The sequence below is a fragment of the Heptranchias perlo genome, chromosome 32 (genome assembly GCF_035084215.1).
Source record: "Heptranchias perlo isolate sHepPer1 chromosome 32, sHepPer1.hap1, whole genome shotgun sequence".
Classification (NCBI taxonomy): domain Eukaryota; kingdom Metazoa; phylum Chordata; class Chondrichthyes; order Hexanchiformes; family Hexanchidae; genus Heptranchias; species Heptranchias perlo.
The window spans coordinates 4,254,460-4,268,692 of record NC_090356.1 but is presented as its reverse complement, the minus strand read 5'-3'; the positions used below and the strand labels follow the sequence as shown (position 1 = coordinate 4,268,692).

At 45.5% G+C, this 14,233-nt stretch overlaps 1 protein-coding gene across 1 annotated transcript in view; it reads right to left on the bottom strand.

Annotated features, from left to right (window-relative positions):
• The window catches only part of camta1a (calmodulin binding transcription activator 1a), an 801,272-nt gene that overhangs the window by 73,336 nt on the left and 713,703 nt on the right, over positions 1-14,233 (bottom strand). The window contains exons 9-10 of the mRNA XM_067970230.1: positions 13,345-13,471; positions 12,020-12,154 (exon numbers count right to left, since the gene is read on the bottom strand). Of these exons, the coding sequence (XP_067826331.1) occupies positions 12,020-12,154; positions 13,345-13,471 (262 nt within the window). The remainder of the gene's footprint in view (positions 1-12,019; positions 12,155-13,344; positions 13,472-14,233) is intronic.

Genomic DNA, 14,233 nt, shown 5'->3' with positions numbered 1-14,233 from the left:
CTAATTTTAGGATTATCGCCCTTGTTCTGGATTCCCCCACCAGAGGAAATAGTTTCTCTATATCTACCCTATCAAATCCTTTTACTATTTTAAACACCTTGATCAGATCACTCCTCAACCTTCTATACTCAAGGGAATATAAGACAAGTTTATGCAACAGGTCCTCATAATTTAACCCTTTAAGCCCTGGTATCATTCTGGTGAATCTGTGCTGCACCCCCTCCAAAGCCAATATATCGTTCCTGAGGTGCGGTATCCAAAACCGAACACAGATGAGGTCTGACCAAGGCTCCGTACAACTGAAGCATAACTTCCTTCCCTTTGTATTCCAGCCCCCTTGAGGTAAAAGCCTTTTTGATTACTTTTTGTATCTGTTTGAATCGTGGGGAATTCATTTGAAATAATCTCAGGATATTGTCCCAGTTAACCTTGATTTCTAAATATAGAATATAGAGCTTCTTGAGATTGAGAACAGGAAGGATTTTGCTCGATTACAATCATCGCATCCACTCATACAACTCCCCAGCCCACAGGGACAATGAGGGCTTTCGTTTGGGCATGGGGAAGGTCAACCAAGGATAATGCAGGGCACCGGGAGACCTAAGGAAAGGGAAGGAGTGAGTGGTCCTGATATTCTGTGGGCCAGGGGCTGCCTTAGGACCGTGCAATTGTACAGGGCCCAGAACGGATCAAGTGATAGGACACATAGGCAATGGTAATAGCTGATCCCCGATCCTTTGGTCAACTATTTTTATATCATCACTTGCAAACACACTTTTTCATGATTGTATGTGTGCAGATTTGACACCAGATTAAGTGGGTAGCATTTCATTTACTGGTAAACTGTATGGGCTTCAAACCGAACCTTTGCACGAGGCCCCTGCAAGACAACTACCACTCCTGCTGTTGGTAAGTGCAGTGCATGCTGTGACACTGGTACACACAGGCCAAGAGGTCTCAGGTTCAAGCCCTGGTCAATGAGTTGACCGCCGCCAGGGCAGCATTTACATTGAATCTACAGAACAGAAACAGGCCATTCAGCCCAACAGGTCCATGCCGGTGTTTATGCTCCAGACAAGCCTCCTCCCACCTTCATCTCACCCAAACAACATATCCTTCTATTCCTTTCTCTCCAGGTGTTTATCTAGCTTAATTGCATCTGTGCTATTCGCCTCAACTACTCCATGTGGTAGCGAGTTTGATGTTCTCACCATTCTCTGGGTAAAGAAGCATTTGGGATGCTACAATTGACCTCAGCGCCTCTAGGCTCAGGAGAGGAAATTCATCCAGGGTTGCCGCTTCTGATTGCTATCTAGCGAACCTTGCTGGAAAATAGGCCTGGATAAATGTCGGGCCAGAAGAGGACTGAGTATGGCCATAATGGCCCATGGTTGAATTGCCTGTTAACCTGGTGTCTTGGCTCACAGGTGAAGAATGGCCATTTGGGTGAGGTGTAGGTGGGTTGCTGGCACCCACAGGCCGTACCCCAGTGAGAGTCAGCACCTTCAGGAGAGGAGGGGACCTGAACCCCAGTGAGAGTCAGCACCTTCAGGAGAGGAGGGGACTTGAACCCCAGTGAGAGTCAGCACCTTCAGGAGAGGAGGGGACCTGAACCCCAGTGAGAGTCAGCACTTTCAGGAGAGGGGGGGACCTGAACCCCAGTGAGAGTCAGCGCCTTCAGGAGAGGAGGGGACCTGAACCCCAGTGAGAGTCATCACCTTCAGGAGAGGAGGGGACCTGAACCCCAGTGACAGTCAGCACTTTCAGGAGAGGGGGGGACCTGAACCCCAGTGAGAGTCAGCACCTTCAGGAAAGGAGACCTGAACCCCAGTGAGAGTCAGCACCTTCAGGAAAGGAGGGGACCTGAACCCCTGTGAGAGTCAGCACCTTCAGGAAAGGAGGGGACCTGAACCCCTGTGAGAGTCAGCACCTTCAGGAGAGGAGGGGACCTGAACCCCTGTGAGAGTCAGCACCTTCAGGAAAGGAGGGGACCTGAACCCCAGTGAGAGTCAGCACCTTCAGGAGAGGAGGGGACCTGAACCCCAGTGAGAGTCAGCACCTTCAGGAAAGGAGGGGACCTGAACCTCAGTGAGAGTCAGTACCTTCAGGAGGGGAGGGGAATTAAATGAAGAAAAATAGAAAAGTGATAGGAAAATACTTTAAACAGTGCCCCACCCTCAAAAAATAAAATTATAGCTAAAATAAACCAAGGAAAGAACGGCTTGATTTGTTTGATTTGATTTTGTGATGCAAAACTCAATGGTAGGTCAATTGCAGGAACGTGCCCATTTGCTCTGCGTGAGACCAGGTGCTGCTATTTTGAAGTGGTAGGAGACACAGTGAAGCCTATTGCTACAGCTGGAGCTGAACAGAGCCCAGAGCCAGCCTGCCTCTAGACTGAGCTTCACACTCCTTTGTTCTGGATGGCAGTTGGTGCTGCAGTGAGATTTAGAGGGGTTTGAGATCACAGGGGTTGGTATGAGAATGGGTAAGTCCTTATCCCTGGATCTACCCCAGGCACAAGGTCATCTATTGTGTTAAATAGCCATTTGTGTCGACGGTATTCCCATTTACTGGAATAGTTGTGGACTGATGGTTGAGCTCTTTGTTTTCTTCAGTCACACGGTAGAGCGGGACAGACTCGGAGGAGAGAGAAGAGGCAGAGAGAGAGGTAAAGAGAGAGACAGGAAGAAAGAGAAAAACAGAGGCAAAGAGAGCTAAACAGTCAGTGAGGAGAGACACATAGAGGAAGAGAAGGAGGAAGTAAAGAACAGAGAGAGACAGAGAGAAGAAACAGAGAAAGTGGAGGAGGGACTGGAGGACAAAGAGAGAGAGAGCATACACAGAGAGAAAGAGGAGGCGAGTGACCAGAGGGCAGAGAGACGCTCAGCTCAGGGTCAAATAGGACGCCAAGGTTGCGAATGTTCTGGTTCAGCTTCAGACATTGGCCAGGGAGAGGGATGGAGCTAGTGACGAGAAACCTAAAAACAAAACAATCAGACTGATGCTCTCTGACAGGGTCCCACTGGCCATGAGCAGGACGTGACCTCTCATTGTTTGATGGTTGAAATGGAGGATTGTCTCAGAAGCACAGCAGACAGGAATATGTTCGAAACAAGTAAATATAAGAAATCAACCAACTGCCTGCCAGGGGTATAGTCCGCACTGTTCAGCACAATAATGCTAACCCCTCCCCCCCAACTGAAAAGGTTCACTCACTCCAATGAAGAGTCATGCAAATTGGAACCAGTACAGTTTTCAGCCCTGTGGAGTTAAGCTGTGTGCTTTACTGTTTGTTTACTCCTTTCCTTTGCACACTCATATCCTTGCTGCTAGAGTAGTGATGACTCTCTCACTTGTGAAAGAAAAGTGTTAGAGTGCGTCTGTTGGCACTATATCTGGTACACAGGGCTCTCCGCTAACAAATGGCGCTGATAAACTTACTATAAAGGGAGCTGTATGGCAGCCAAATGCCGTTAAATGTTAATACTTAACAAGAACTGACAGGGTAGTCCCCTCTTTGCTAACATTATAAGGGGTAAATATGGAATTTAGGAAGTTCCCAGCCTGGTCAGCTGAAAAGCCTCAGACCTTTCAAAGTTCTCATCACACCGGTTGTAATGATAGCACAGCTGGTGTGGAGCTGAAGCAATGTCGGACTACATACAGCACAGAAAGAGGCCATTCGGCCCATCTTGAATGTGCCGGCTCTTTGAAAAAGCTATCAGATTGTCGTAAAAACCCAACTGGTTCACTGATGTCCTTTAGGGAAGGAAACCTGCCGTCCTTACCCGGTCTGGGCCTATACGTGACTCCAGTCCCACACCAATATGGTCGACTCTTAACTGACCTCTGAAGTGGCCTAGCAAGACACTCAGTTGTATCAAAACCATCACAGTGGTTCAAGAAGAAGGCCCACCACCACCTTCTCAGAGGAACTAGGGATGGGCAACAAATGCTGGCATTGCCAGCGACACCCACATCCCAAAAATGAAAAAAAGAGTGCATTTTCACTGCTGTTTTTAAAATGCAACACTTTTTAATCTGGTTTTTGTTCCTAGAAATTACAGTCAACCCTTGTCCCGAAACCAGACTGATCAGTTCAATACCCGATTGGTAGTCATCCGTTTAATCACACCGTATTTATCCCTCTCTCGTATAACACATTCACCAAATGATTTCTGTAGATTTTTATGAGACTGCAAAGTAAAACGGGAGCAATTAGCACAACCAGAAATCGTTAATTGTGGTATTATCAGAGTTATTACTGTTTTAAAATAATTTCAATCGTGACACATTTTTGCTTTTTGAGATTGCCCAATGGTGTGGTACTGAGCTGCACACCCAGGATTGTGCCTGATTTGATACCTGTGTTGAGTTAGCTGATCCCAGTCAGGGCAGAAGCTGGGAGTGTTGCAATGGATCTTAGCATGCCTGGGGTAGGGAGGGGGAAAATCAGACATGGTTCCTGCGCCTGATAGCCATCCCTTGGATTTAAGGTGAGGACAAGCTTGGGTTTGCCTGTGATGCCTCTGTCCCCACCACCCCCACCCTGGCTAAGCTCACAGGGCCCACTGATGGCCAATACCTAGGCTCACACATCAAACTGGAAGAAGTACTGGAGGGTGGCTGGTGCCCCTGAAATGATACCCCAGTGCGAAACAGTGTCTTCAGGACAGGGGACAGTCAGAGAGGATGGGTCGACTGATAAAATAACATTTTTAACACAGGCAGGTTTATTACAGAGGAGACTGCCTCTGTAATTGTGCATGGGGTTAACTGAAGGTTGCTAGAACCATGCAAATGTAGCAACAGGAAAATACTGAAACAGCAAGAAGAATAAAAAGGCCCAGGATAATTTCATATGCATAAAGACCGGTAAATATTTGAATTTGTTTATGATTTTGACCACTTGGCAATCATTTCAGAACTTTGAGCTAATCTTTGTTTGAATTAATGAAAAAACTCCAGAAAGGAATAGTGTGCGTTACTCCCAGTGTCGGTCTGTGTGATTATTATAGGGATACCACCTTGGAGAAAAAGCGTTTTGCAAACCTATTTTGTTTGTTTACAAAGACGTAACACACTGAGGAAAGTCATGTCAAAATGTGCTAGTCGCAAAAGTGACCCGCAGTTATTCCGACCCCTCTCCCGTAACTTGATAAGGTTTGGCAAACATTTATTTGTGTAGTGGGTGGTTCCTATAAGTTTCTCCCCCAACAAAGGCCTCTGCATTGCAGCTGTCCTGCTTTCGAGTCTGAGCAGTGCTCTAGTTATATTGGTGCTGCAGATCTCCAGCCTCCCTGTCACAGGTAGCCTGTGAGTATCAGAGTTTCTGTCATTTACCACACCACTGGGTAATTATCACCAACAATGGGATCCCGAAAATGATTTTTCTCCTCATTTTCTTCCCTCCTGTCCTGAAGGTGTTGACTTGTGCTGGGATACGTTTCTGCAGGCACGGGCTGCCCTCTGACCCCATGCTCTGCGATCCTCACACAACTGGCCATTCTTCATGTGTAAGGTCACAGTTCGGGTGCTTGGCATGGAGCCTAGCCCAATCCTGTTCTCACCCAATGTTCACACACAAGGGGCTATGATTTTAACTAGTGTAAAAGGGTGATATCGGATTGGCCACCCGTTAGAAAGAAAGAAAGACTTGCATTTAAGTAGCACCTTTCATGACCTCAGGACGTCCCAAAAGTGCTTCACAGCCAATGAAGTACTTTTGAAGTGTAGTCACTGCTGTAATGTAGGAAATGCAGCAGCCAATTTGCGTACAGCAAGGTCCCACAAACAGCAATGAGATAATGACCAGATAATCTGTTCTAGTGATGTTGGTTGAGGGATAAATATTGGCCAGGACACCAGGGAGAACTCCTCTGCTCTTCTTCGAAATAGTGCCATGGGATCTTTTACATCCTGAGAGGGCAGACAGGGCCTCGGTTTAACATCACATCCGAAAGACGGCGCCTCCGACAGTGCAGCACTCCCTCAGTACAGCACTGGGAGCGTCAGCCTGGATTATGTGTTCCAGTCTCTGGAGTGGGGCTTGAACCCACGACCTTCTGACTCAGAGGTGAGAGTGCTACCACTGAGTCACAGCTGCCACCCATTACACACCTGTCCCAATTTTCTTTTCCATTAAAATCAATATTGCCTGTTTTACATTATCGCCATAAGTTAAAAATTACTCCCAAGCACTCTCCAGCAAGGATTTCATTTGAAATAACATTTCAATCTTCAACACAGCACAGTTTTTTGTGTCTATTGTACGACTTTGGTTACCAGGGTGATTGACTAAATCCCGTTATCAACTAAGCTAATCAAATAGGAGGTTGCACCTTGACAGCACTGGATACAGTGTGGAGAGTGGAGACCCTGCTACCTCAGCTGGAATCTACCAACTTGTGGCATCTCTACTGTTGGAGTGGAGACAGAGTGGGGCGTCTTGAAATTAATCATAGAATCGTTACCATACAGAAGGAGGCCATTCAACCCATCGAGCCTGTGCTGGCTCTTTGTAAGTGCAATCCAGTTAGTCCCAATCCTCACTCTTTCCTCGTAACCCTGCAAATTCTTTCCCTTCAAATATTTATCCAATTCCTTTTTGAAAGCCATGATTGAATCTGCTTCCACCACCCTTTCAGGCAGTGCATTCCAGATCATAACTACTCGCTGCGTAAAAAAGTTTTTCCTCACGTCACCTTTGGTTCTTTTGCCAATTACCTTAAATCTGCGTCCTCCGGTTCTCGACCCTTCCGCCAATGGGAACAGTTTCTCATTATCTACTCTATCTAAACCCTTCATGATTTGAATGCCTCTGTCAAATCTCATCTCAATCTTCTTCGCTCTAAGGAGAACAACCCCAGCTTCTCTAGTCTATTCACGTAACTAAAGTCCTCATCCCTTGAACTATTCTAGTAAATCTTTTCTGCACTCTCTCTATGGCCTGCACATCCTTCCTAAAGTACGGTGCCCAGAATTAGACACACTACTCCAGCTGTGGCCGAACCTGTGTTTTATAAAGGTTCAAAATAACTTCCTTGCTTTTGTATTCTATGCCTCCATTTCTAAAGCCCATGATCCCATATGCTTTTTTAACCGCTTTCTCAACTTGTCCTGCCACCTTCAAAGATGTGTGCACATATACCCCCAGGTCTCCCTGTTCCTGCACCCCCTTTGGAATTGTACAATTTAGTTTATATTGTCTCTCCTCATTCATCCTGCCAAAATGTATCACTTCCCACTTCTCTGCATTAAATTTCATCTGCCATGTGTCTGTCCATTCCACCAGCCTTGTCTATGCCCTCTTGAAGTCTATTACTATCTGCCTCACTGATTACTACACTTCCATACTCCCTCGTCTAATATAAGAGGCTTGGCCCAAACCACAGAAATTGCATATCAGAAGGTTATGGAATTTGTTCCTCTCATGGGTCTGGGTTCTCACCAGTGTTACAGTAACACTGATCAGAAAATCCAGGCTAGTGAGTGTCAGCTGGATATTGGACTATGGGGGCCATCACATTCGAATCCAATCCTGCCCTCAACCAACATCCTCAAACAACAATCAGTAGCTTGGTTTGGAGACTCCTAAAGATAGCAATGGGTTTTGTGCATATCAGGTACCCAGCTGACCAAATAAATACACCTCTACCCCCACTTTACCTTTATCATCACACTCGTAACAAAATTAGATTTTCTTGAAACAATTACAACTTTTGAAAAGTGAATGCTGCCGTGGTGTCAGGTGCCTATGGATCAGTGTAAGGGGAGACGCTAAGAGGCAACAGTACCATTTACAGAGCCATGGTGTCGCATTCTACACTGTACCGTATCCTCACTGTGTTAAAATGAAGACTCATTGCACCAATTGCTATCGTAACTCACTCTTTTCCAGTGGTACCCTGTGACTCCCTTAGTCTCCCCTTCTTCCTACAATTACAGGCCAAAGTCCATTGTCCGGGATATCACCAAAGTTGAAAGGAATAGGACATCCCAAGGGTTTAAACCTGTCACCTAACCTCACTGCTCCTTGACTTACCTGTCCTTCTTTCCTACTCTTTCCAGCTTGGTGGTGTCCTGCACTATGGGCCTTCACCCTTCATCTTGAGTTTCTCAATGTAACGCAGTCACACCTTTGTTACTTTGAATAGTTTGCTATTGAATGGTGAAGACTTCAATGTGCAATGGTGAAAAACAAATGCCATTATATTCATAGAAAATTGCAGCACAGAGGGAGGCCATTCATCCCATCGTGCCTGTGCTGACTCTCTGAAAGAGCTATCCAATTAGTCCCACTCACCTGCCCTTTCCCCATAGCCCTGCAAATTATCACTGGTTAAAACTGCAAATTAACAACCAATGGCAATTTCACAAGCTCGAGCGGACTGGTGCAAAGCCAGGCAGGTTCAATCAAGCATGTTCCTCCTGTATGGTAAATAAGTATATGCTCTGCTCAATGTGTAATGATGTGAAAGGATTGCTTCCTATGTTACTGGTTCCTCAGCAATGTTACCCAAATAGGTCAGTGAGTAAATGTACCACTCCATGTGGCACTGAGCCACACAGCCCAGAAGGTCCCAGGTTCAATCTCTGGTCTGTACCGAGTTAGTAGATCGCAGATAAGGTAGCAGTAGGGATGCTATAATTGGCTTCAGTGCCCTTGGCTAAGGGATTGGAAAAATCAGCCAGGGTTCCTGCTCCTGGGCGCTATCCAGTGATTATTGCTGGAAATGGCATGCATATGAATCTTAGCAGCGACAGGATCAATTAGTGACAGTTTCATGAGCCCATGCTAGTGCTTAAACAAAAGCAGAATACAATGGATGCTGGAAATCTGAAACAAAAACATAAAATGGTGGAAACACCCAGCAGGTCAGGCAGCATCTGAGAGAAACAGAGTTAACATTTCAAGTCAATGACCTTTCATCAGATATGCTCCAGTTCTGATGAAAGGTCATCGACCTAAAACAGTACCTCTATTTCTCTCTCCACAGATGCTGCCTCACCTGCTGAGTATTTCCAGCATTTTATGTTTTCATTCCATGCTAGTGCTTTTCACTTCCTTAGCTCAAGGGCACTGAGACAATTGTAGCATCTCGACTGACTCAGAGTGGAGGAGAACTCAGCTGTGATGCCCCTACACACTGAAACAGCTTTGGCAACACTCACGGCACGGTCTAGGCTCACGCACAAAGAAGGACCGTTTGAGTGAGGTGGCAGACTGTGACTGTGCTCTAGCAAGAGTCAACATCTTCAGGAGAGCAGGGCAAGAAATTGGGCCAATAAATCTCTGCCGTGCAATTTCTTAGGTCTGTGCTCTTTTATCTAACGTGACAAGCGCAAGAAAAAGTACAATTGAACTGTTGCCAGCTAGTCCCCAAACTGTCGCCTCTGTTTACGCCAGTGAAACACTCCACTGTGTCTCGAGTGCACCAGGTAGAAGCAGTGATCACAGAATGATTACAGACTACAGGAAGATGGATTGGTTCTTCAGCTGGTTACCGCTGGCAACGGGCCTAGTGGTGGGCCTTTGGGATCGGTTTGGCGTCAAGATATTTATTAGCCATGTGGTGGTACAATGTTCAGATTTGTAAGTCAGTGAGCGTTAAGTGTGGTCTAGGAATAGGACTGGTGGCACACAGCTTGTTTTCAACTGGCAGGACAAACTTGTGGAACAATATTAAAAATTCCTTAAAGAATACATTTATTTTGCATCTTTTCCTGTCTCTCAAAATGTCTCGAAACGCTTCAATTGCCAAGAATTGTGGGGTGGACTTTCGGTTTGGGTACCAAATGGGCGTGAAATCAGCGATGCGTCCACAGTGCCAACCAAGGCGGCAGTCAGGAGGTCTGAACCACTTCAGGTTCGGACCTCATTAACAGTTTAGGAACAAGAGAGGCACTTAGACCCTCGAGCCTGTTCCGCAATTTAATTAGATCACGGCTGATCTGTATCTTAACTCCATTTACCCACCTTGGCTCCATATCCCTTTAATACCTTTACCTAACAAAAATCTATCAATCTCAGTTTTGAAATTTTCAATTGACCCCCAGCCTGAACCACTTTTGGGGGAGAGCGTTCCAGATTTCCACCACCCTTTGTGTGAAGAAGGGCTTCCTGACGTGACCGCTGAACGGGCTAGCTCCAATTTGGCTGTAAGGCGTTTTGGGATGTCCTGAGGATGTGTGAAAGGTGTTCTATTAAAGGTGTTATATTGAGAAGGGCAATTAGGGATGGGCAATAAATGCCGGCCTTGCCAGCGACGCCCACATCCCATGAACGAATAATAAAAAAATATAAATGCAAGGTCTCACTACATCTATCGATCCCTTCTTTCTCCAGAAACACATCCAATTGCCTCTTGAACTCATTTACACAGCACGCTTTAATATCCTTCCCTGGTAACTTATCCCGTGAATCCGTAAAGTTCACCCGACTTCCATTCTTATTCCTAATTTCTTGATGTTCTCCTTGTGTCCCATGAGATTTGAACCCTTCATCACCGTGAATAATTTGCATTTGTCAATCCTCATACATTGCCTGCTCTGAAATAGTTTTCAGATGAGGCTGTTGGAGAAACTACATAGAATTACATGTATAGCACAGAAACAGGCCATTTGACCCAACTAGTCCATGCAGGCGTTTATGCTCCACATGAGCCTCCTCCCACCCTTCTTCATCTCACCCTATCAGCATAGCCTTCTATTCCTTTCTCTCTCATGTGTTTATCTAGCTTCCCTTTAAATGCATCTATGTTATTCACCTCAACTACTCCTTGTGGTAGTGAGTTCCACATTCTCACCATTCTTTGAGCAAAGCAGTTTCTCCTCAATTCCCTATTGGATTTATTAGTGACTATCTTATATTTACGGCCCCTAATTTTGGTCTTCCCCACAAGTGGAAACACCTTCTCTATGTCTAACCTATAAAGGTAATAAGGGATATGGGCCAAAGGCAGGTATATGGAGTTAGATCACAGATCAGCCATGATCTTATCAAATGGCGGAGCAGGCACAAGGGGCTGAATGGCCTACTCCTATTCCTATATTCCTATGTTCCTATCAATCCCTTTCATAATCTTAAAGACCTCTATCAGGTCACCCCTCAGCCTTTTCATTTCTAGAGAAAAGACCCCCAGCCTGTTCAGCCTTTCCTGATAGGTATAACATCTCAGTTCTGGTATCATCCTTGTAAAACTTTTTTGCACCTTCTCCAGTGCCTCAATATCCTTTTTATAATATGGAAACCAGAACTATGCACAGCAACCAAGGTTCTATACAAGTTTAACATAACTTCTCTGATATTTCAATTCTATCTCTCTAGAATTAAACCCCAGTGCTTTTTTTTATGGCCTCATTAACCTACGTTAAGTGATTTTTGCATCTGTACCCCTAGATCCTACCCAATGTTCTGAAAACAGCCCTTTAACATTTTAGTGCAAGAGAACACTGGCTGATTGATGCTTTCTGCGCCCGCATGGTGTTGAAATTAAGATTCATCACACTGGCTCCTAGTCTAAATCAATGTTTCTCGGGGAATTGATCTGTAAAACTCCTTGCCAACTTCAGTCTTACCTTCCTCTGCAAATCCACAGGCTTTCATCTCGCCACTACTTCCTAATTTACCTTGACTTACTCTTGAACTTTGTTGGTGTCCTGAAATAAGGGCCTGGGCCCTTCACATGAGTTTCTCAATTAAACAAAAAGTGAAACTTGTAAATTTACAGCTTTAAATAAATCACTGGCATTGTGCAATCCTCTGGATGAAAACATAGGCCAACTGAATACAGGTTAGTCAATCAAATCATTTTAAACTTTGAACTTCCAACAGGCCCATGTAACGTGCTGTACCTGAAGCCCTGTCGCAGAGTTGAACAGAAGATGCCAATGGAAATACAGAACCATTTATCCAACCAAGGAGTTAATCACATGATCACGATGTTCATCAGCATCAAGAACAGGTATCTTTCATAGGTGGGCAATATACCAGACAGTGATTGGAGCTACTTACCGTCCAATGACAGCCAATCGTGCTGGGATGTGGGAAGAGTTGGCAAGGCTCGGGCTTTGTACTCGAAGACGACAGAGTTGGAGATGATTTGACTATTGAAGGCCACCTGCAGCGTCACAAGGCCAGTGTCGTGGGCTGGATGGAAACAGAAAGGAAAAGTGACACAATTAGTTGCTGCAGCTGCCTCAGTAAATGGGCGGTGCTGCCACTTCTGACTGTTTTTGCAAGACTATCGGCATTACTCGCTAACTTTTTTAAAAATCAAGGATCGCAATTCCAACCGATGCCTTGCTCCTGGCTCAGGAATACTGCGACATGCCACACAAAGCAGAGTAATGGCATCCTGCAATTTCCCCATACGGTGAGCTTCTGATTTCAAGCATCCCACTCTGGGCAGTTGCCAAGTGCAGGCCCGAAACCTCCACACAGGGAGATAAAGTAAAAAGAAAGTGAAACCAATGAGTCAGCCGTGGCTCAATGGGCAGCACTCTTGCCTCTGAGTCAGAAGGTTGTGGGTTCAAGTCAAACTCCAGAGATTTGAGCACAAAATCTAGGCTGACATCCCAGTACTGAGGGACTGCTGCACTGTTGGAGGTGCCGTCTTTCGGAGGAGATGTTAAATCTATCTGCCCTCTCAGGTGGATGTAAAAGAACCCAGGGCACTATTTTGAAGAAGAGCAGGGGAGTTCTCCCTGGTGTCCTGGGGCCAATATTTATCCCTCAACCAACATCACTAAAAACAGATCATCTGGTCATTATCACACTGCTGTTTGTGGGATCTTGCTGTGTGCAAATTGGCAGCTGTGTTTCCTACATTACAACAGTGACTGCACTTCAAAAGTACTTCATTGACTGTGAATCTCTTCGGGACATCCTGAGGATGGGAAAGGCGCTATATAAATGCAAGTCTTTCTTCTTGAATACGGACTTCTTGACTGAAGGAGGAATTGTGGCAGGTCAGCCCACCTAACCAGGTTTTTAAGGAACATGCTTAGCTCACGGATTCTTAACCTAATGTGGGTATGGAGTGATAGGACGGAGACTGGGATCTCCCCAACACCAGAATGCTCCAAATCCCAACTATGGGTTAATGGGAGAGACTGAGTGAAGGGAAAAAGCAGAAAATGAATCATAGGAACATAGGAACATAGGAATCAATCCCTTTGCCACACCGACCAGAGCCAGGCACAAGAATGGCATGAACAGATCTCTGGCCCCAGCCCACCTGCTTGGTGCCATTCACAGTGTGTGGCAGTTTAGGGGGAGGGGGGATGGGGAAGGGTGTTTCAAAGGAAAGTAAGAACGAATAAAAAGTTGTCTCTTACCTGGGCAATAACACCTAAGAACACCGGGCTGAATAAGGGATGCAGGCACTGAAATCTGGTCAAACAGGCAACTGTAATTATTGCTGGCTTCCTGCCATGGTCCTGTGATCAGCACCTTCACTCCTCCCTGCAACGGCATAACAACAGCATTACAGTGAGTGACTCATCGTTCAACATGAGCAACTACAACAGCTCTCTCCTCTCAATCGGACTTTTATGCCCTTGTTTCCTCCCCTCCTCTCCTGAAGGCGCCGACTCTTACTGGGGAACCACTTCAGGGATGCTGGCCGCCCTCTGGTGCCTAGCCCAAGTAATCATTGACATCAGCCTATTCGATCACAGGGGCATCACGACCAAGCTCAATTCCAAGTGTGTGTGGAGTGTTGATTTTTGGTTCACGAGTTTTAATTTTTGTTTCCTTAAATGCCCAAAAGTTGATTTCGCATTCCAAATCCAAATGCTTGACGCTGTAAAGGATCAGGCACACAGGCATACATACATCCATCCACACACCTATATATACACATGCATACATACAAACACACATGCATATATACACACACATGAACACACACCATATGCACACAAATACACATACACACATACACACATGTGAATCCGAAACTAGGGTCCTAAATCTAAACAAAGGAAACTACGAAGGTATGAGGAGTGAGTTGGCTATGATAGATTGGGGAGCTTCATTAAAAGGCAATGGTTAACATTTTAGGAACTAATGCATGAATTGCAATAGTTATACATTCCTTTCTGGCGCAAAAACACAAAAGGAAAAGCGGCCAACCACGGCTAACAAAAGAAATTAAGGATAGCATTAGATCCAAAGAAGAGTCGTATAAAGTTGCCAAAAAAAGTAGCAAGCCTGAGGATTGGG